At 49.0% G+C, this 21,885-nt stretch overlaps 1 protein-coding gene across 1 annotated transcript in view; it reads right to left on the bottom strand.

The window, feature by feature from the left end:
- Window positions 1-21,885, bottom strand: part of LOC124803270 (protein dachsous) — a 334,804-nt gene that overhangs the window by 3,758 nt on the left and 309,161 nt on the right. The window contains exons 22-25 of the mRNA XM_047264453.1: window positions 18,104-18,395; window positions 15,016-15,141; window positions 10,888-11,302; window positions 2,507-3,463 (exon numbers count right to left, since the gene is read on the bottom strand). Coding sequence (XP_047120409.1) covers window positions 2,507-3,463; window positions 10,888-11,302; window positions 15,016-15,141; window positions 18,104-18,395 — 1,790 coding nt within the window. The remainder of the gene's footprint in view (window positions 1-2,506; window positions 3,464-10,887; window positions 11,303-15,015; window positions 15,142-18,103; window positions 18,396-21,885) is intronic.

Genomic DNA, 21,885 nt, shown 5'->3' with positions numbered 1-21,885 from the left:
ATCGTACTTTGGCTTACAACATGTTGGCGGCCGTCCCAATAGCCTGTAGAAACTGGTCCTCCAAATCTGGTGTACATACAGCCCCTAGCCTCCCTTCACGTTCGTCCGTCTGAAATGGCCCACGAACACACAAACACCCGAGAAGGGCTTCATATGTTGTGTGATGTCGTTGATGTCTGTGAGAGTACTTGTTTCGGTATAGCGGTGCTGCCTATCGACCGTTTCGAACTGCGTGGGTGTACACGAACATCATCCGCTGTACACAATCATCATCTCGACTTGTTCCTGGCATGAGTACGGGACCATTCTGCTACTTACAGCATGCTGCGTCAATCACACAGCCAGCAACACACAAAGAACCCCGGGCACGTGGTTAGCAACCCGTCCCTGCAGTTTGTCGGTGTTATTAATGTTCACCCTGTATATTAGATTAGATCCGGATGGACGGAACAAACCGAGTTTTTCCTAGACGTGCTGTTCATGTGGGTAATACAAACAAGGATAGCACCACATGTAGACGCCGGACTTGAAGTTCAAGACCAAGTCCCCATCCCCAGGTGGTGTTAGTGAAGGGGCATCTGTTTCTACTCTCTGTCTTCTTTTTGATCTCGTCTTGAAATGCAACATCGGTTTATAATTTCATACAGTCAGCTTTATGTATTTTTCTTATAAATATAGATAACTGTTGCAAATAAATAGAAGATAACATAAAAAGGAAACAAAAGAACTCCACGCAGTCTCCGACTCAGGGGCACTGTGAGAGGCGCGGATGCTGGCTAAGAGGCGTGTGTGGAGCACTGCAAAAGTAATAAGATGATAGGTCCTAGCAGTCATAGTGCGGCTCGAAAAAAATGCAGTACATAAATCTGGCCTCTCATCAGCGGATCAGTATTTGGTGGACATCAACGGTGGATTCGACAGTCTGTGGTAGCCCTCGCTTCTCGCCCGCCTGTGGGAGATGGAGTGTCCACGGAAGCGATACGGGTGTCTAAGCCACAATTGTTAAGATCGAGAGACGGTTATCAGCGCCCAGCACAGTGGTGTATAAGGTAATAACTAAGGGATTAGAGAGACATCCGTTCTGGGTCCATTGTTTTGAGATATCAAAATGGAATCAGTTTCGTGGGAATTTGGTTGGTGGTAGGTGACACACCAAAAACCGTCGGGAAAAAAGCAAACATAGGTAAGAACCCTTTTGCGCAACGTTTCTCTACAAGTAAACTAACGATAACGTCGCAAAAATTCAAGTACATGCAAAGAAGTCTCCCTAGTGACAGTTCCATGTAGCATAGGATGAGTGAAACAGGTGCATAGCTAAGTGAAGTTGGTTTGCACCTGGAAAGGCGTTGAAAGTTAATTTTCATTAATAATTCGAAAACAAAGGATTTTCGGATTATGTATGAACTCTTTTCTTCTTTTGGTGTAAGGAATCTGTCCCCGAAGTTTGTAAAAGTATTTTTCAAACACTCTGCATAATAATGGAAGTTGGCACTGTGCCAGTGGAAAATACAGTATCCTAATGAAAGCCACCTGGAACGTAACGACATGATGGTGCTCTTACATACAGGATGTTTCACAATTCGCGCTACACACTTCTAGAGGTTGCATAGGGGACTTAGTAAATCAAGTTTTACATAGGAACTCATATCCAGAAACACCATCCAACGTCAAAGTGAGAGGCACCGGTGCCTCTAAATGTACACATGTGCAGGGTGACTCCGTGATGATGTTACGAACTTTCAAGGGTAATGGAGAAGGATAAATGTATCAGCTTGAGGTAAGGGTCCCTGCACCAGAAACGACCGAATCTAAATTTATTAGCGAAAACTGTTCTGATACCTCTGACAGTGGAGTACATGTACTGGTAGTGCTACTGCTAAGATTGCAGGGTAGGCAGTTTTCAGAGGTGGTAGTGTGGACCAAAACAAGAAAAGATGTCTGTTAAACATGGACCGGCATACCTTAAGAGCTATAAGAACTTCTTCAACCGAGGCGATACGTTGCATAGTAGCGAAGATGAACAAGTGCTTATAGCTCCTCAGGTATGCATGTTAGAGCCCATGTTTACCAGATATTTCTCCTTTGTTTTGGTCCATAGTTGCATGCCCCACAATCTTAGCAACAACAGTACGAGTACATGTACTCTTCTGAGGTATCAGAACAGTTTTGGCTTATAACTTTCGACTCTTTCGTTTTTGGTACAGGAACTGTTCACTGAAACTGATACATTTATCCTTCTCCATTATTCCAGAAAGATGGTAGCATTGTCACGGAATGACCCTGTTCATGCATATATTTACAAGCGCCGGCGCCTATATCTTTGACGCCGTCTAATGTCGTTGGATGACGTTTCTGGCCATGCGTTCCTGTGTAAAACTTGATCTACTAAGTCGTCTCTAAAACCTTCAGAAGTGTGTAACACGAGTTGTGAAACACCCAATACTGGGAAAAGTTCTCTCGAAAAGGTAAGCAAATAAAACCCCGTAGACTGCGGAGCTCGGCTCACCTTCTTGTGCCTCCTGTTGCGGACGTGCAGGAAGAGGAAGACGGCGCCGAAGGCGAGCACGAGCAGCACGAGCGCGATGAGCAGCCCGAGCGCCCAGTCGGCCAGCCCGCCCGCCGCCGCCGACACGGCCGCGTCGCTGCCGCCGCCCTCCGCCGCGCCGCCCCCGGCGTCTGCGCCGCCTCCGCCGCCCGCCACCGGCGTCGCCAGGTCGGTGTCGACGTCGGCGGCGCGCGGGTCGAGCGCGATCTCGACGACGGTCATGTTGGTGAGCGAGCCCTGGCGGCCCGAGCTGGCCGTCACCACGAGGCTGATGTCGCGGCCCGCCTCGAGCGCCGCCGCCGCGTCGTCCAGCTTCTTCTTGAGCGTAACGGCGCCCGTCGTGCGGTTCACCTTGAAGTAGGGGTGCTGCGTCGTCAGCTGGTAGACGACGCGGCCGTCGGGGCCCTTGTCGCGGTCGGTGGCCGCCACGTGGCCCACCACGTAGCCGACGGGCAGCCGGCCGGCGGCCAGCGCGAAGCGGTACGTGCGCTCCGTGAACTGCGGGTGGAACTCGTCGCGCGACTCCACCTCGACGCGCACGCGCACCGTCGCCGCCTTCCCCCCGCGGTCCGTGGCGCGCAGCGAGAAGGCGTACCTGCTGCGCGCCTCGTAGTCGAACGCCGCCGCCGTCGTCACCAGGCCAGTGGCCGCGTCCACGCGGAAGAGGCGGCCCGCGTCGTCGGGCGCGCCCGCCAGCGAGTAGTTGAGCCGGCCGAACTCGCCGCGGTCCAGGTCGGTGGCGCGCGCCGTGAACACGGCCGTGCCCGCCGGCTCGTTCTCGGCCACGAACTCGAGGTACTCGGCCACGGGGAAGCGCGGCTCGTTGTCGTTCTCGTCCAGCAGCACTACGCGCACCGGTGCCAGCGTCGACAGCGGCGCGTCCAGCGGCGGCCGCGCGCCGTCCGTCACGCGCACCACCTGTCCGTGCACAAAAGTAAGCGTAAACGTCAAATGTTAATAAAGTTTGTTCGAAACAGTTTTATTTCAGAGTTATGCAATGGAGTAGGTACACGAGTGCGAGACGACGACACAAAATTAATTCTTCTCATAAAGAAACGACAAGAGGAACTCGAAATTCATAATAACTACGTATCGTACGTTCAACCCAAAAACACGTTCTAGCGTCTTTCCTGTAGACGAAGATACTGACACGTTCGAGGTGTTACTGCTATCGGAATGCTGCACGCTCCGTTCATCTAATTCTGCACAGTTGCAGAGCCACGTTCAGTCGCTACTGTAGTCGTGCTACATTGTCAGTTGCAACACTGTACACGAGCTCCTCGATACGGCCCAAAGGTAAAGTCCGAGGGTTAACATCCGGAGATACGGCCGGCCGAGCAGCTTGTGCTGCACGACCTGTCCACGGATCAGTCTAGGCAACACTGGGATACTCTGTTGCCTCCCTATTGAAATATGCAGGGGCACCGTTGTTCGTGAACAATAAGTTGATTCGTGTAGTTAGTGGGACATGATGCAGCAGACCACTCAATTCGTGTTCCGAAAACTGTCGATACACTCTGCCAGTCAGGCACTGTGGAATAACATGTGGTCCAAGTAACTGATTGTCCACTATATCACACCTAATATTAGCTGCAAAATGATGTTCATTTCCTCGTGGTGCAATTACGCGAGGATTCCCGTATGTCCACAGGTGCATGTTATAAGCGTTCACAATACCCGCACCGGTAAAGAGGCTCTCATCTGTAAATAGTATCCAGTGACCGAAAAACCATTGACAGAAATTCTGATGTCTAGGGTAGTTTACAGGTGTCAGCTCCTGTATCTTCTGCAGGTGAAATGGGTGGAATCGCTGTCTCTGAAGCAGGTGCCATACAGCTGATTGAGGAACCCCTACAGTGGCAGCTATAAGGCGAGTGCTTACGGTCGGATCTTTTTCTACAATTTCCAGGATGTTCTGAACACCCACTCCATCCATTTGCTACCTACTTAACAGTCGCGCGTCAAGAACGCCGTATTCCCCTAAGCCACTATCCAAGGCTGAGGATGTCTGATGGTTTGGTACTCTTCTGTTTGGAAACGTTTCCGTATGTCATCATCTTGCCAGTTGTGCATCAACTCTGGTGCATAGTAAAGGTGCATTTCCGCGTATTCTTGGTCTGAGTAGCCCATTACACTACACACAACGACTGCAATCTATGAACTACTGACAGAATGGATGTATGCGATACGTCTACACTACAAGAGCGCCATAGAGTACAACAGACCACACCAAAGACATTTCATGCCAGAATGAACAAGCAGGGTAGAGAGGTGTACAACGTAACATCAGCCGATATGCAAGCGAACACGACAAGCCAGAAGCCTGTAATGGCTCATGATGTAATGCTTACCACAAATGAAGTTATGCATCGTTACTCGGAAATAAAACAGTTTCAGACACAACTTTATTTAACATTTTACTCTTATTTTGATGCATAGATTACACCCAAGAAGTGTGCACAGTTGCGTTTGCATCGCCCTACATATCTCTGATGGCTAGTACCCGTCCATAACTACATGCAAATGTGCGGGATTCCACCACCTACCACAAACTACTGCCAGTTTACTCAGTTAATCACAAAATACTTTAACTATGTCTAAATTACAGATGTCGACTAGTACTATGCCCAACCACCAAGCGCACCTCTACAAATCGTGACTTGTTTGGTTTTGTCAGAAGGTTAGGAAGAGCCAAACCATCTACTTAATGCGATCTTTAGACCTATCCCTATTTCTAGATTTCGCTAGGTGAGGAAGTCACCTCTATAACCTTTCGAACCACAAATAGTTTAATATCCAATCTAGAGAGGAAAGGCCTGAATCGCAGGCCATCCAAATCGCTTCGGGCAGAAAACATAACCTGAATATAGGCTCGATCTAACTGCTGCCAATGTGTGCTTCTCAGAACGCGCAGCTTTCTCCCCTGTCTTTCGCCACGCTGCAGCATTTCCCTTTGGTACTCTTTCTGAGTGTGAGCCGATACTTTTGCAGTAAGTTCACACAGTGTTTTATGTTTTTCTACATCAAGTAACGCTTCTGCTACATTTTGAGTTTCGACCGTTTGCCTCTCATTGAAGGCAACTTGTGCGTAATTTGGGCACCCGAAGACTATGTGTTCTGGGGTGCCCACATCTGCTTCTTATTCGCACGTTGGTCCTGGCTGTTTGCCTATCTGGTGAAGATACACTGGGTAGGGTGTCTACGGCCAGTCAGAAGGTGTACTATCCCTTCAGTTGGCTGGAAATGTTTCAGTTTTAATCTTTCTCTGACTGAAGGCAGAAACCTACATACGCGCCTAGCTAGCCATTTACGACGCATCCCATTCCGTCTGCCACTTCTGTAGAACTAGATTTTTAATTTCCCGTGCATTCTGGCAAGCTCTTCCCGTATGTGATCCACCTTCATAATGTCATGCTTTTTTAACCAAGACATTGCTACAAGCTGTCGAAAGATTAAATCAACTGGACATAGGCCCATAATTACTGCTAACTCGTCCATTGGAGACGTGCCACATGTCCTGCCCCCGCCCCCCTCTCCCCTAATGAATATATTTCTCTGAACTCGTCGCCCTGCGTCTGTGGTCCCAGCTAGATATTCATCTACACCTGTATCTTACTATGTGTGGCAGACAGTACTTCACGTACCACTGTCACACCCCATCCCTTTCGTCTTCCAGTCATGAATAGTTCATGGGGAGAACAACCATTTACTCTGTATGAGCTCGGTGATCTCTAATTCTACCTTCATGGTCTTTTCGCGAGATATCTAGGCAGAAAGAGGAAGCAGTGTTGGATAAATGCTTCACGGAGCTCTTGCCACATTTTATGCAATCTCAAGTTTTCTCCTTGTTATCGTCAAGAATTATCTGCAGGCGGAGTGATAATACATTTTCTTCGCCGAGTTATGTCATGGGGACCTCACGAAGCTATGGAATTTCCATATCCTACCAGACATTACATTGATGTCTACGATGGAACAACATCGGTACCGAAAGTTGATTTCATTAGATAGTGTATGACTCAGCTTATTTGTTGCCATTCAGCATCGAGCTCCCGTTTCTACGCATCACTAACGGTACAGCCGTTGTCCCACTGAAAGTTGTTGCACAAACTGATCTCAACGTCTTCGCTTCTTTGATGACACAATAGCAGCAGCTAAAGGCATGGGAGATTTCCGTTTAATGAAATATAACTGTCTGTTTGTTGATGGTGCTGTGTCGAAAGATAGTCCCGGTCTTCTGTTCACCGTTCTGAAATCGTGATGCGTAGCGCCCATCTTGAAGCGTCAGTGTATGCTTTCAGAGCCAACGGCATAAAACATCCTACATACAAAGGAAAGCAATGTGCTCGTACTGTCAATTTCGTTGTTGATTTCGTTTCCTAATCACCGAAATAAAATCACATAGCGTTTCAACGTACACTCCTGGAAATGGAAAAAAGAACACATTGACACCGGTGTGTCAGACCCACCACACTTGCTCCGGACACTGCGAGAGGGCTGTACAAGCAATGATCACACGCACGGCACAGCGGACACACCAGGAACCGCGGTGTTGGCCGTCGAATGGCGCTAGCTGCGTAGCATTTGTGCACCGCCGCCGTCAGTGTCAGCCAGTTTGCCGTGGCATACGGAGCTCCGTCGCAGTCTTTAACACTGGTAGCATGCCGCGACAGCGTGGACATGAACCGTATGTGCAGTTGACGGACTTTGAACGAGGGCGTTTAGTGGGCATGCGGGAGGCCGGGTGGACGTACCGCCGAATTGCTCAACACGTGGGGCGTGAGGTCTCCACAGTACATCGATGTTGTCGCCAGTGGTCGGCGGAAGGTGCACGTGCCCGTCGACCTGGGACCGGACCGCAGCGACGCACGGATGCACGCCAAGACCGTAGGATCCTACGCAGTGCCGTAGGGGACCGCACCGCCACTTCCCAGCAAATTAGGGACACTGTTGCTCCTGGGGTATCGGCGAGGACCATTCGCAACCGTCTCCATGAAGCTGGGCTACGGTCCCGCACACCGTTAGGCCGTCTTCCGCTCACGCCCCAACATCGTGCAGCCCGCGTTCAGTGGTGTCGCGACAGGCGTGAATGGAGGGACGAATGGAGACGTGTCGTCTTCAGCGATGAGAGTCGCTTCTGCCTTGGTGCCAATGATGGTCGTATGAGTGTTTGGCGCCGTGCAGGTGAGCGCCACAATCAGGACTGCATACGACCGAGGCACACAGGGCCAACACCCGGCATCATGGTGTGGGGAGCGATCTCCTACACTGGCCGTACACCACTGGTGATCGTCGAGGGGACACTGAATAGTGCACGGTACATCCAAACCGTCATTGAACCCATCGTTCTACCATTCCTAGACCGGCAAGGGAACTTGCTGTTCCAACAGGACAATGCACGTCCGCATGTATCCCGTGCCACCCAACGTGCTCTAGAAGGTGTAAGTCAACTACCCTGGCCAGCAAGATCTCCGGATCTGTCCCCCATTGAGCATGTTTGGGACTGGATGAAGCGTCGTCTCACGCGGTCTGCACGTCCAGCACGAACGCTGGTCCAACTGAGGCGCCAGGTGGAAATGGCATGGCAAGCCGTTCCACAGGACTACATCCAGCATCTCTACGATCGTCTCCATGGGAGAATAGCAGCCTGCATTGCTGCGAAAGGTGGATATACACTGTACTAGTGCCGACATTGTGCATGCTCTGTTGCCTGTGTCTATGTGCCTGTGGTTCTGTCAGTGTGATCATGTGATGTATCTGACCCCAGGAATGTGTCAATAAAGTTTCCCCTTCCTGGGACAATGAATTCACGGTGTTCTTATTTCAATTTCCAGGAGTGTATTTGTACAGCGTGATACCAGTGTGACTAATTAGCATTAACTCAAAAACTTTGTACCTACGTCCATCGAGTCAGGCCATTGGTCAAATACACAATTACACCAGCAATTTGCAAGACCTACATTTAGAGGTATTGTGACAGCCACGTTAGCTGGATGCAAATAATTTCACCTTAACAACTGGTGACACATTCAGAGGCTGTGAAGAATGAACAGCACTCATTCCATTTTGTTATTCGCAGAATTTTATGGCGCATGCAATTACACAGATGAAACTTCTATCGCACTCCTTCACATTAGATTGGAATCAAATTAAAACTACGGCAATAGATGCCGTATCTTAAGACATGTTCCAGTACTTTTGCTTTCGCAACGTAAACACTCACTGACTACACTATGCCATTCTCCACTAAGAAGGAATTCAGCTTTTGTTGAAAGTCTACATAACAAAAGACAAAACTCTAGCTGTCTTGAGGAGAAGCATAGCAAGCAAAGGGATGAGCCTTTTTTGAAGAATCATCCTGTTCTCTCATTAGTCGTCACTGATGTAGGGAACAAAAGAAAATTTAAAGCAGATTGGCTGTATGGATATCCTGACGCCGTACTACTTTCTTTCCGTAATAGGGAAGTAATTGCAAGGTCACAATGAAGCGCCAAAGAAACTGGCATAGGCATGAGTATTTACATACAGAGATATGCAAACAGGCAGAAAACGGCGCTGCGGTCGGCAACGCCTATACAAGACAAGTGTCGCGTGCAAATATTAGATCGTTTACTTTTGCTATAACTCCACGTTATCAAGGTTTAAGTGAGCTAGACCGTGGTGTAATAATCGGCGCACGAGCGATGGGACACACAGCATCTCCGAGGTAACGATGAAGTGGGGATTTCCACGTACTACCATTTCATTTCACGAGTTTACCGTGAATATCAGGAATCCGGTAAAACATCAGATCTCCCACATCGCTGCGGCCGGAAAAAGATCCTGCAAGAAAGGGAACAACTACGACTGCAGAGAATCGTTCAACGAGACAAAAGTGCAACCCTTCCGTAAATTGTTGTAGATTTCAGTGCTCGGCCATCAACAAGTGTCAATGTGCGGACGATTCAACGAAACATCATCGATACGGGCTTTCGAGGCCGAAGGCTCACTCGTGTATCCTTGATGACTGCACGACACAAAGCTTTACATCTCGCCTGGGCCTGTCAACACCGACGTTGGACTGTTGATAATTGGAAACATGTTGCCTGTTCGGATGAGTCTCGTTTCAAATCGTATCTAGCGGATGGACGTGTACAAGTATGGAGACAACCTCATAAATCCATGGACCCTGCATGTCAGCAGGAGACTGTTCAAGCTGGTGGAGGCTCTGAACTGTGTGGGGCGTGTGCAGTTTGAGTGATACGGGACCCCTGATACGTCTAGGACTCTGACAGGTGACAAGTTCGTAAGTATCCTGTGTGATCACCAGCATCCATTCATGTCCATTGTGCATTCCGAAGGACTGGGGCAATTCCAGCAGGACAATGCGACACCCCACACGTGCAGAATTGCTACAGAGTGGCTCCAGGAACACTCTTCTGAGTTTAAACACTTCCGCTGGCCACCAAATTCCCCAGTCACGAACATTATTGAGCGTATCTGGGATGCCTTGCAACGTCCTATTCAGAAGAGATCCCCACTCCCTCGAACTCTTACGGATTTACGGACAGCCCTGCAGGATTCATGGTGTCAGTTCCCTCCAGCATTACTTCAGATATTAGTCGAGTCCATGCCACGTCGTGTTGCGGCACTTCTGTGTGCTCGCGGGGCTCCTACAAGATATTAGGCAGGTGTACCAGTTTCTTTGGCTCTTCAGTACACATTGTGCCGCCCTGTCAGTTTCTCTATTTACCCATATCTTCTGCTATCATCATCATCACAGCACTTCAGTGCCAATTAGTTGCGTACGAAGAAGGATGTACAACTACTTCTGAAACTGTTGTGAGCTTCGGTATTTTATTCTTTTTTTCGTGGTGACAGGGCCATGCAGTGGACTCGTACACATTCAAACAGGCGTCTGTATTCGGAATAATCTTGGAGATTTTACATTAAGCATCAAGCTGTTTGTTACACGAAACTTTCTCGTTTTCCTCTTAGGCTCTGGGAACTTAACTTTCTCCAGTCTTAATGAGGTTTCTGCACCGTCGCCGTTAACCAGCTGTCTTTCGAAAGTTCGACGACCTCTCGTTTTCTTTGGAAAAGGAACACAGAGCCACGAACTGGGCCGATGTATGTAAGAGATTTAAAAAATTGCTTTTTAGCTTTGTATGACGTAATTTACCCCTGGCAGAGTCAGTTTAAGGAATGTGGCCGTGACTGACATTGTTCACATAGGCAGTGTAAGGTAATTACGACAGTTGCTCTTCTTATATTCGTAAACAAAATGGAAAGTGACGTGAATGTCAGCGACAGAGTATGACAGAGAGGTAATACGCGCAAGAGTAAGTCGGGCAGCGACGTACCAGGTTGTAGACGGCGGGTCCGACGTCGTAGTCGAGCGGCCGCTGGACGGTGACCTCGCCGGAGCGCGCGTCCAGCGCGAACAGGCCGGCGTCGTCGCCCGACGTGATCTCGAACGTGAGGTCTGCGTTGGGGCCGCCCGCCTGGTCAGCGTCGGCGGCGCGCACGCGCACCACGGGCCGGCCGACGGGCGCCGCCTCGCTCACCGACGCCTCGTAGCCGCCGCGCGCGTCCGTGCCGCCGAACGCGGGCGCGTTGTCGTTGGCGTCGCCCACCGTCACCAGCACCAGCACCGACGCGCCCGCCTCCGTGCCGTTCTCGGAGGGCGCGCCGCGCTCTCCCGCCGCCACGCGCAGCGAGTACGAGTCGACCGACTCGCGGTCCAGCCTCTTGAGCAGCACCACGTCGCCGCTCGGACTGTACCGCACCAGACACATTGTTAAGAGCACGTCGAATGCACAATTAACGAGCGCTGCCACAGTAAGTGAAAGGTTATCTACAAATTGTACAGAAAACAGACTCCAAATAGTGATATAATTCCACAATCGATTGTTGAAGCAAAGTCGATCGTGATACCTAATAACAACCTCATCGACTCTGACCAAAATTTGTATTGATGTAATTCCATTTTTGTCTCACACAAACCTCCCGATTTTGTATTTCGGGATTCCTGTAAGAAATCCATATTTCGAATGTTGAAACCATTTTAATGCTGTCGTTGTTGTTGTTGTGGTTTTCAGTCAGAAGACTGGTTTGATGAAGCTCTCCATGCTACTCTATCCTGTGCGAGCCTCTTCGTCTCCGAATAACTACTGCAACCTACTTCCTTCTGAATCTGTTTACTGTAATCGTCTCTTGGTCTCCCTCGACGATTTTTACGCCCCAAACGTCCCTGCAATACTAAGTTGGCGACCCCTCAATGTCTCAGAATGTGTCCTATCAACTGATCCCTTGTTTTGGTCAAGTTGTGCCACAAAGTTTTTGTCTCCCTAATTCTATTCAGTACCTCGTTATTAGATACGTGAACGACCTATCTAATCTTCAGTAGTCTTCTGTAGCACTACATTTCCAAAGCTTCTGTTCTCTTTCTGTCTAAACAGTTTATCGTCCACGTTTCACTTCCATACGTGGCAACACTACATACAAAAAGCTTCAGAAAAGACTTGCCAACGCTAAAAATCTATATTCGATGTTAAAAAATTTCTTCAGAAGCGCTTTTCTTGCCACTACCGGTCTATCCTTTCTACTTCGACCGTCATCAGTTATTTTGCTGCCCAGATAGCAAAACTCGCCTACTACTTCAAGTGTGTCGTTTCCTAATCTGATTCTCTTAGAATCCTCTGATTTAATTTGACTCCATTCCGTTATCCTTCTTTTCCTTTTGTTGATGTTCCTCTTATATTTTCCTTTCAAGGCACTCTGCGCATTCTGTTCAACTGCTCCTCCAAGTCCTTTGCCGTCTTGACAGGATTATAAGTCATCTAAAAAAAGTCATTGGCAAACCTTAAAGTTTGTATTTCTTCTCCCTGAACTTTAATTTCTACTCCAAACTTTTCTTCGGTTTCTTTTATTGCTTTTTCTATGGACAGATTGAATAACATTGGGGATAGGCTATAACCCCGTCTCACTCCCTTCTTAACCACTGCTTCCCTTGCATACCCCTGGGCTCTTATAACTGCCATCTGGTTTCTGTACAAGTTGTAATACTTTCCCCTATATTTTGCTATCACGAACTGATCTGCACCAACTAAAGACTGTAACAGGATAATAGGTCTCATCAAGGACCAACTCGTTTGGTTAATTCCACAACCGTATCACAACAGACGAAGGAATACGTTACGTCACATTAAGATACAACTAAAAGACTGTTTTGAAGAGTAACATTCATTTATCAGATGCTGGAAAAGGAAAGATGACGTTTTATATAAACAACGGTATCACTCCACATCGCGAGATTGAATGTAATGCCTCTTGGTGAAGTTGTGGACACGTGACGTTGTAAGGGAAGAACGAGCTGAGCAGAGACGAATGGGTAATCATTGCAGTGACCGTACTGACATTACTGACTTTGGCAACAGGCAGATTGTTACGGATTGGTGCCTGGCAACAAGCGTCTCGGAAACTGCGAAGCCGGTGGGCTTTTCGCTTGGTGCTGTCGTGAGCATCTACGGAAAGTGGTTGAGCGTCGTTGAAACCACGAGTAGGCGACAAGTTGTAGGACGTCCGAGTCTTATCACGGAACGACGAAGCTGGAGACCTGCGCGCTCTGTAAAACAGGATACGCGGCCATCTGTGGCAGGTCCGATGACAGGGTACACTGCTGCTGCAGGCACAAGTGTTTCGGAGCTTACCGTTCAACGTGAGCTCCACAGCACACGCACGACCCGTACGTGATCCCAGGTTGAGGAAACGATACGGTTACGATACCGTGCACATTGAATCATCGAGAGTGGACCGTGGGTCGCGTGGTCGGACCAATCACATTTCTTGTTACACCAAGTCGCTGGTAGTGTCCAGCTGAGCAGTTGCTCGAAACATACACTGCGCCACGATCGCAGGCCAATGGATACAGTACTCTGCTATGGTGGCATTCGTCTGGGCTTCGTGGGATCTGTGGCAGTAATCGGAGGCACGTGGACTACGTGAACATTATTGCGAGCAACCTGCTTAATGCAAATCACCGGCCCACAATTTACGAATCTGCGTGATCTGTGCGTAAGACGTCCGGTGCCTTATCCTTCCGGAAAATGCCAAGTAGTTCTCGAATACATGGCAAGCAGAATCGCTTGATGGACCGACAACTTGTTTTGGCTCGTGAGTGTACGTGTATAATGACCTAGCTATGGCTAAAGGACATAAAATAAATAACTCTTGGCGTAAACTCTTTATAAAAACTTCGATGATTCGTTCTCTCACCGTGTCTGAGAGTAAACGAGCCGCTTCGAATGTCTATTTGGTCTGTCAAACCTCAGTGTTGACGAAACATATTTCCAAGCAAGTGATTTCTTCTTCTTTGGTATCTTACAACACGAGTAAATATTGGGTGGTAAGTAATGCTCACCGTACAGCGTCCGATGCGTCTGTATTAAATTCTACAGTTGAAGATTCCGAGGGGATAGTTGCAAACCTGCTAAATCGATAACATATTCTCACTATCAGGCCAGGGACCCTTACTTGTAAGAGATACGGCCACATAGTGAGTTAACCGACATCGGCGTTTAGAGACGTAAGAAGAGAAGTGGCCTACGCAACAGGTTCTGCTACACACTGCGGATGAAACAAACTAAAAGATGCACTGCGGCGTTTTTCCTATGCACACGAGAACTACAACAGTCCATTACCTACACTCCATCAGACGCAGAAAAGGCTGCAACAATGTTACAATTTGCATCAGCGGAATAGTGCGTCCGCATAACAGCGGATTCCCTAGCGACGCTCTCGCTTAATGGAAGGACGTACCGGTTTCAAATTGCAGGCGCAATCTTTTGGGTCTCAGACGACGTCCCCGACGAAGTAACTACTGTGGGAAGCGTGAAATTTACGCCAGGTGCTACCTTCGTAACCATTGTGAGTACATAAAGTGAAAGCAGGCAGGCGGGGACTATGGCGGAGGAGGTGCGTGAGAAACATCAGTCGCTCGCCGGCTCTGCGCAAGAACGGCCCCACATAGTTACCGCGTGTAGCAACCGACTCGAGAATGCAATGGCCGGCACTCGCAAAAACGTTCAGCCAGCGGCTTGTTACTAATGGCGCTAGAGGCATGTAGACTTGCGCGCACATATTCACACACACACACACACACACACACACACACACACACACACACACACACACACACACACATACTCCAGGCAGACTACACACATGCTGCTACGCTGGCGCACGCGCGCGATGTTTCCCCCCCCCCCCCCCCCCCCAATCTCCCACCAACCTGCCCGGTATATGCGGAGACGTATGGACACAATCTCGCTCAACTAGAGCCGTAATGCAGCAGGGCGTAACTCACCGTATAGTTCCGTCCGATAGTGGAGCAGTAAGCGTGCACAGAGCAAAGGAATACACGAAGTGAGACACAGTACGGAGGAGGCAGACAGAGTTAGGGGCGGCAGGCGCGGCGCGGCGCGGCTCACCTGGTGACGTGGAAGATGCCGTCCTCGTCGCCGTCGACGATGGAGAAGACGACGCTGGAGGCACCCTCTGGCGGGGCGACCCGCGCCACCGTCGTCCCGGCCGGCGCGTCCTCCCGAACGTGGACCCTGCACGCAAGCACACACCGCTCTCACGTCACCCGCATTCAATAAATTCGTTTCTTGTTAGCACAGTCGCTCAGAACGCAACACAACAAGGTGACATGGTCTTCCCCAATCCTCCTAAATAGCTGTTGGAGGGGACCTATGAGTCTGGGACGGAAGTAGCGTTCTAAAGTGTGTTTCTGAAGTCAGTAATTCTGTAACTACGAGAAATGGTATGTACACGACTACTTTATTGTAACTGGACAGAAAAGTTTTTAGCCGTGTAATATTGTAAACACAAGATTAGAGCCCATTCGTCATTTATGTGAAGACAGTTAAAGAGATCTGAAGATGGGTGACACTGTCCGAAACCGGTCAGCTTAAGATGATGAAACAGCAATAAATGTATTTTCTACAAATAAGAATTGCGTATAACGCTTGAGGACAAGTGTGTCCACTTTTGATAACGTCAATTAACTGAACAGTTCACACGTTAAAATTCGGAGGGCAGACGGAATGCCTCCATGCACGTCTCGGAAACCATGTCCTTCAACGAAAAAGCTTTCATGTCCACATAGCAGTTGTTGCTATTTTTGCTGGAAGGAGGGAGGTATCTTGTACAGACACTTCCGATGGTAATTCTCGTAAGCTCTGCATTTTAACAGGAGACGTAGAAGTGGAATCTTGAAAGCGTTGAGAATGTAAACCTAAGTATCATTTCATAAATACAAGACATTCTCGTGTATCGTTTGATTCCTTTGTATAAGGTATCCCAGCAAGAATTGTCGATATTCAGAGATATGACAGGAACGATCATTAGAAGCAAAAAAGTGCAGTAAAGATGGGCTCTAAATTGCATACCTTAAGAGGTATGAGGACTTCTTCATCGTAGATATTGTGAAACAACTCTCTTGCACTAGAAGCTCTCGGGTTCCCATATTTTGAGAGGTGTTAGTACAGCCCAAAACAAGAGAAAAGTTCCTAGTAGAAGTGTACTCATAAACGCATACGTTAGGAGCTATGAGCACTCGTTCCGCAGAAGAGATGCGTTTTACAGTAGAGAAGGTGAAGAAGTGCTCATAGCTCGTAAGGTACGCATTTACTGAAGGTATTTTCCGGGAGTGTAGCGTTGTACGGATGTGAAACGCGTACTATGTGCAGTTCAGACAAGAAGAGGATATAAGCCTTTGAAATTTACATCTACATCCATACTCCATAAAGCACCGTGATGTGGATAGCAAAGGGCACGTCCCATTGTACAAATTGTTAGGGTTTCTTCTCGTTCCATTCACGCACGAAACCCTAATTATTCTAACGTTATCCTCACGACTGTTATGCGAGCGATACGTAGGAGGTTGTAGTGTATTCCTAGTGTCATCGTTTAAAGCAGGCTCTCGACACTTTGTTAGTAGACTTTCTCGGGATAGTTTACGTCTGTCTTCAAGAGTGCGGGAGTTCAGTGTCTCCAGTATCTCTGTGAGACTTTCCGACGGATGAAACAAATGTGTGACCATTCGTGCTGCCCTTCTCTGTATTACGTTCAAAATCCGCTGTTAGTCCTACTGGTACGGGTCCGACACACTTGAGCAATAGTGCAGAATCAGTCCCACGAGAGATTTGTAAGCAATTCCCTTTGTAAACTGAATGCACAACCGCATGTGGCGCTAGACAAGAATGCTGAAGATTGGACGAGTGGACCGAGTAACTAATGAAGAGGTGCTGAATAGAGTTGTGGCACAACTCGGTTAAAATAAATGATCGGTTGATAGGACACATTGTGAGACATCTGGGAGTCACGAATTTAGTAGCGGATGGACGTGAGGGGAGGGTGGGTGTAAAAAACGCAGAAGGAGAGGTGAATACAGTAAAAACATGTTCAAATGCACATGGGTTGCAGTAGCTAATCGCAGGTAAACAGGTCTTGCTTACAAGGGAACCTCCCCATCGCACCCCCCTCAGATTTAGTTATAAGTTGGCACAGATCAATCGAGAAAACAGGAAGAAGTGTGGAACTATGAAAAAATAAGCAAAATATACAAACTGAGTAGTCCATGCGCAACATAGGCAACATCAAGGATAACGTGAGCTATGGAGCGCCGTGGTCCCGTGGTTAGCGTGAGCAGCAGCGGAACGAGAGGTTTTTGGTTCAACTCTTCCCTCGAGTGAAAATTTTAGTTTTTTATTTTCAGACCTGTCCGTCTGTCCGATGCGAGGTAACTGCGCCGTAGAATGGGGACGCTACACCTAAACAAACATTGAAACACACGACGTCAGTCGACTACAGCGCACGGAAGAGAGAGTATTCCTGCTAACGAGGCTCCCTGGCTGGCTGGCTGGCTGGCAGTTTGGACGAGAGTGCATTAAATACGTGAGATGTATTCCGTGGGCAATATGAATCCAGCAAATATAGCTCGCGACTTCAATAACAAGGTTCCCATTGGAGAGGCACGTCTTTTCGTCTACTAATCGCACGGTTTTGCGGTGCGGTCGCAAAACACAGACACTAAACTTATTACAGTGAACAGAGACGTCTATGAACGAACGGACAGATCATAACTTTGCGAAAATGAAGTAAATAAACTTTTCACTCGAGGGAAGATTTGAACCATGAACCTCTCGCTCCGCAGCTGCTCACGCTAACCACCGGACCACGGCGCTCCTTGGCTCACATTGTCCTTTATGTTGCCTATGATGCGCGTGGACTACTCAGTTTGTATATTTTGCTTATTTTTTCATAGTTCCACACAACTTCTTCCTGTTTTCTCGATTGATCTGTGTTCAGTTTTTCAAGGCCTATCCACTGTGCCAACTTATAACTAAATCCGAGGGGGGTGCGATGGGGAGGTTCCCTTGTTAGGATGGACTAGCGTGGAGAGCCGCAACAAACCAGTCTTCGGACAGAAGACACCAACAGAGACAATATTATGTCCCACACTGGGCTGTATTTACAGACCTCGCCAGAGCACGGCTCCAGCCGTCGACTCACCGGTACTCGTCCTGGGCGAAGCGCGGGCCGCCGCCGGAGCCCCGCGAGATGCTGACGCGCACGGCGGCGACGGCGGACAGCGGCGGCCGGCCGGCGTCGGTGGCGGCCACGACGAGCGTCACGTGTGGCGCCGCGGGCGCCGCGCTGCCGTTGGCGTACAGCGTGCCGCGGGCCTCGTCCACCGAGAAGCCGCGCGCCGCCGCCGCCAGCGAGAAGCGCACCGCCGCGTTCTGCCCCGAGTCCGCGTCCGTCGCGCTCAGCGTCAGCAGCGCGCGCGACGGCTCGCTCACGTCTGAAACAGGGCAGCCCGTGTCATCTGCGTCGGTACCTCCATAGAGCCCAAAACAATAGCTGCAGCCATAACAAAATAGCGACAGCTGCGTTGTGAAATTTGTCGCGAAGCGCCCTCGCCTATACCTCTTCAAAGTTTAAGTACCCATCTACATTTACTTAAAGCGAACAACAAAGTGCGCGCTAGAGCGAACGGGAAAAGTCGTGCTCGATTAGACGCGCCACAAAGCGCACATCAGATGCCGAGCAAGTATTAAGGAGACCAAAAAGCTAAAGTCATCACCCCCCCCCCCTCCCCCATTCACACAGTCTGTCTCCATACAGAGTAAATTCTAGTTGCCAAATTTGTGAAAATGCTGGCGAAGCGTGTATCTGAGGCGAAACACGGTAACCTGCCCGGTATTCACACAGTGGGATGAGAAGAAACGGCCGAAAAACCACATCGGGGCTGGCCTGCACGCCGACCCCTCGCCGTTAAGCTTGCCGGATGGATTCGATCCGGAACCGGCAAACCTCCCCGTCCCGGAGCGGTCGTATTAACACGCGCGGCTGCCCGCAACGGTCACACATCACGACTGCGTGCACAGAGGGCAAGTTTTCGTGGCGTTGCTTACTTCATTCTTGCCTTCTATTCATTATACAGAGTGGACTTTAACAAAACCGCAGGCACTGATTCCTGATGGAAACGGATGAAAAAAAGGTGCTATCAGCACGTGTCCGTAAATGGACGGTGTGTGTGCAGCGACGACAAATAGTCCCGGAGCCCAGTACAGAGGTGCTTAGCATCCACTTCACAACAGGTGTTCCAAGTGGTCTCCTTGTGATGCAATGCACGCGTTCAAGCGACACATCACGAATTGCCGCACTTTGGAGTACACCACTTTGGCGGGCCACTTGCCTGGAGCTTGTACTAGGGTTCGTTTCAATATTCTTCAGAACTGTGTCCCCCAAATCTGGCGCACGCACAGTCCGCCGTCTCCCTGCACGTTCGTCTGTCTGAAATGTGAGCACACAAACGCCCAAAAAGGGCCTGAAATGTTGTGTGGTGCCGTTGGTGTCTGTGAGGGGACTTGTTTTGATTTAGCCGTGCTGACTATCGACCGTTGCTAACTGCTTGGCCGTAGGAAAACACTATCTCGGCTCCTTCAAAAACTGGTTCAAATGGCTCTGAGCACTATGGGACTTAACATCTGAGGTCATCAGTCCCCTAGAACTTAGAACTACTTAACTAATCTAAGGACATCACACACATCCATGCCCGAGGCAGCATTCGAACCTGCGACTGTAGCGGTCGCGCGGTTCCGGACTGAAGCGCCTAGAACCACTCGGCCACATCGGCCGGCTCGGCTTCTTCGCGATGTGCGTGTCAGACTATTGTGGTGCTTACGGTACGCTGCGTTAATCACACAGCCTGCAACACACGAGGAACACGACACGTCGTCAGAGGAACTTTCATCTGTCAGCGCCATCTACCGTGCCAACGATTCGTTTCCGGACACATGTTTATTGGACCTTTTCTCCTCCATTTTCAGTACGGAATCCCTCCCTGCGGTTTGTCGGTTTTATTAATTTTCACCCTGTATACACTGGCAGTGAAAAGCACGAAATGAACCATTACCGCTGAAAAAAAAGTAGATGAAGAGACAGAAGAGAGAGGACGTCTGACATTTCTTCGGAAAAGTACCTTCTTTTAGACTTTTAGAGGACGAACATTCGTTTCGAAATTGAAATTGAGCGAAGATAACTGCCAATTCGTAATAGAGTACGTTCAACAGAAACTTTGGAAGCAGCCAATTATTACTTCTGAGGAGTTAACGGACACTGGTCAACAGAGGTCTGTAAAAACCTATACTTCTGGTACGTAAACAGGCTCACTGCCTGTACCATTTCCCTTCGATGTCTTAATGGCATGCCTTTCTCTGCGGCAACAGTCTTCTAACGTGCGGCATATTTCGTATAATGCCCTAACGCGTTTGTCCCTTTTGTCATAATCTTCATTTCTGATGCCAGAAAGCCACGGCTTCAGTTCATGTTGTTCAATTAAAACACTTGCGCATGTTTTGTACCAAGTTGCCGTGTTGCGCCTTCTTTCTTCTCGAAATCACTTTGTCAGTGCGGCGCAAGAGCACTATAAGTGCATAGGTGCTTTACGTCTCGGAGGCACGCGTGTGGAGGAACGTTTCGGCTTCTATCGTAAGCATTCGTACGACATCGCGTGCCGTTCCACGCACGGATATAGAACTGCCTTCGGTTCATTGGAACATGCAGCAGCAGGATGGGGGTAGCGAGTCTAGACACTCCGCACACCTTCACGGACGCTTGTGCCATTAAATGAACGTGTAAAAAAGCACTTCAGCCAATTTCATTCCAAATATCGAAACACCAAATCGTTAAAAAGATTATAAAATGTTTACACAAAATCCACGGTACCTTTGAACGGGATCTGTCTGTACTAGCTAGGTAACGACATTCGAAATCTGCAGAACCGTTACGGACAAACCTTGCGCCGCAGCATTGTCACGTGACTCTAGGAGCCAATGTATGTAGGCGACAAAATACCTGTTCTGCAGTTACCACGTAAACTGGCGAACTTACAACTACTCCCGGACTACGGCCTTAAGATCATCGACAGCTTTTGGCACAATAGGCGTATACTAGTGAAGATCGATAGGCAACGCCCTAGCCTCAAGGTTCTCACAGACGGCATCCCTGAAGGTTCTGTCTTTTCTCCACTACTCTTTGCCATCTGTGTCAATGACATCCCGCTATTGCCTCGGGTGGTGATTGCCCAATTCGCGGACGACACCGTCTTGCTGACCAGTAGCCGAAGGGTCAACGCGGTCATCGCTCGCCTAAAACGTCATCTCTCCATTATAGAACACTGGGCCAACGAAAATGCAGGTACTGTCAATGCAGACAGGACGAGAGCGATGATCTTCACTCGACGCCGCCCGGATTTGACAGACAGCTGATTCTTCACCATCAGGAAATCCCTTGGAGCAATCACGTCAAGTACCTTGGGAGCACATTCGACAATGAGTTACATTTCGAACCGCATGTACAGGATAAGAGGATGAAGATTTCACGGCTCATCTGCAAACTACGCCCCCTACTGGCCAGCTCGCAGATGAACGTCAATACGAAACTTCGTCTTTACAGGGCAACAGCCTTCCCAGTCATTTTATATGGTTGTTCCATGTGAGGGACAGCCAGGCCCTCTAATTTGAAAACCATCCGGACTCTGCAAAATAGATGTCTTCGACTCATTCTTGAGGCGCTTAGGCGGGAAAGAATCCGTGATCTAGATGAAGAGCTTAACCAACCATCGATCGAGGATAGCATCATCCAACACACGCGCAAGTTCATGGACGAAATAGAAGACCTAGGACTGACGTCACGTCTCCTAGAAAATGTTGGATCACATGAGCTCCGAGGTGTTTGCACCGGGTCCGGCTGCCTCGGGCGATTATCGAAATCCGACAGGAATTAAG

This window comes from Schistocerca piceifrons, chromosome 6, assembly GCF_021461385.2.
Source record: "Schistocerca piceifrons isolate TAMUIC-IGC-003096 chromosome 6, iqSchPice1.1, whole genome shotgun sequence".
Classification (NCBI taxonomy): Eukaryota; Metazoa; Arthropoda; class Insecta; order Orthoptera; family Acrididae; genus Schistocerca; species Schistocerca piceifrons.
The sequence above is the reverse complement of the archived record's forward strand: the minus strand, read 5'-3'. Positions and strand labels throughout refer to the sequence as shown.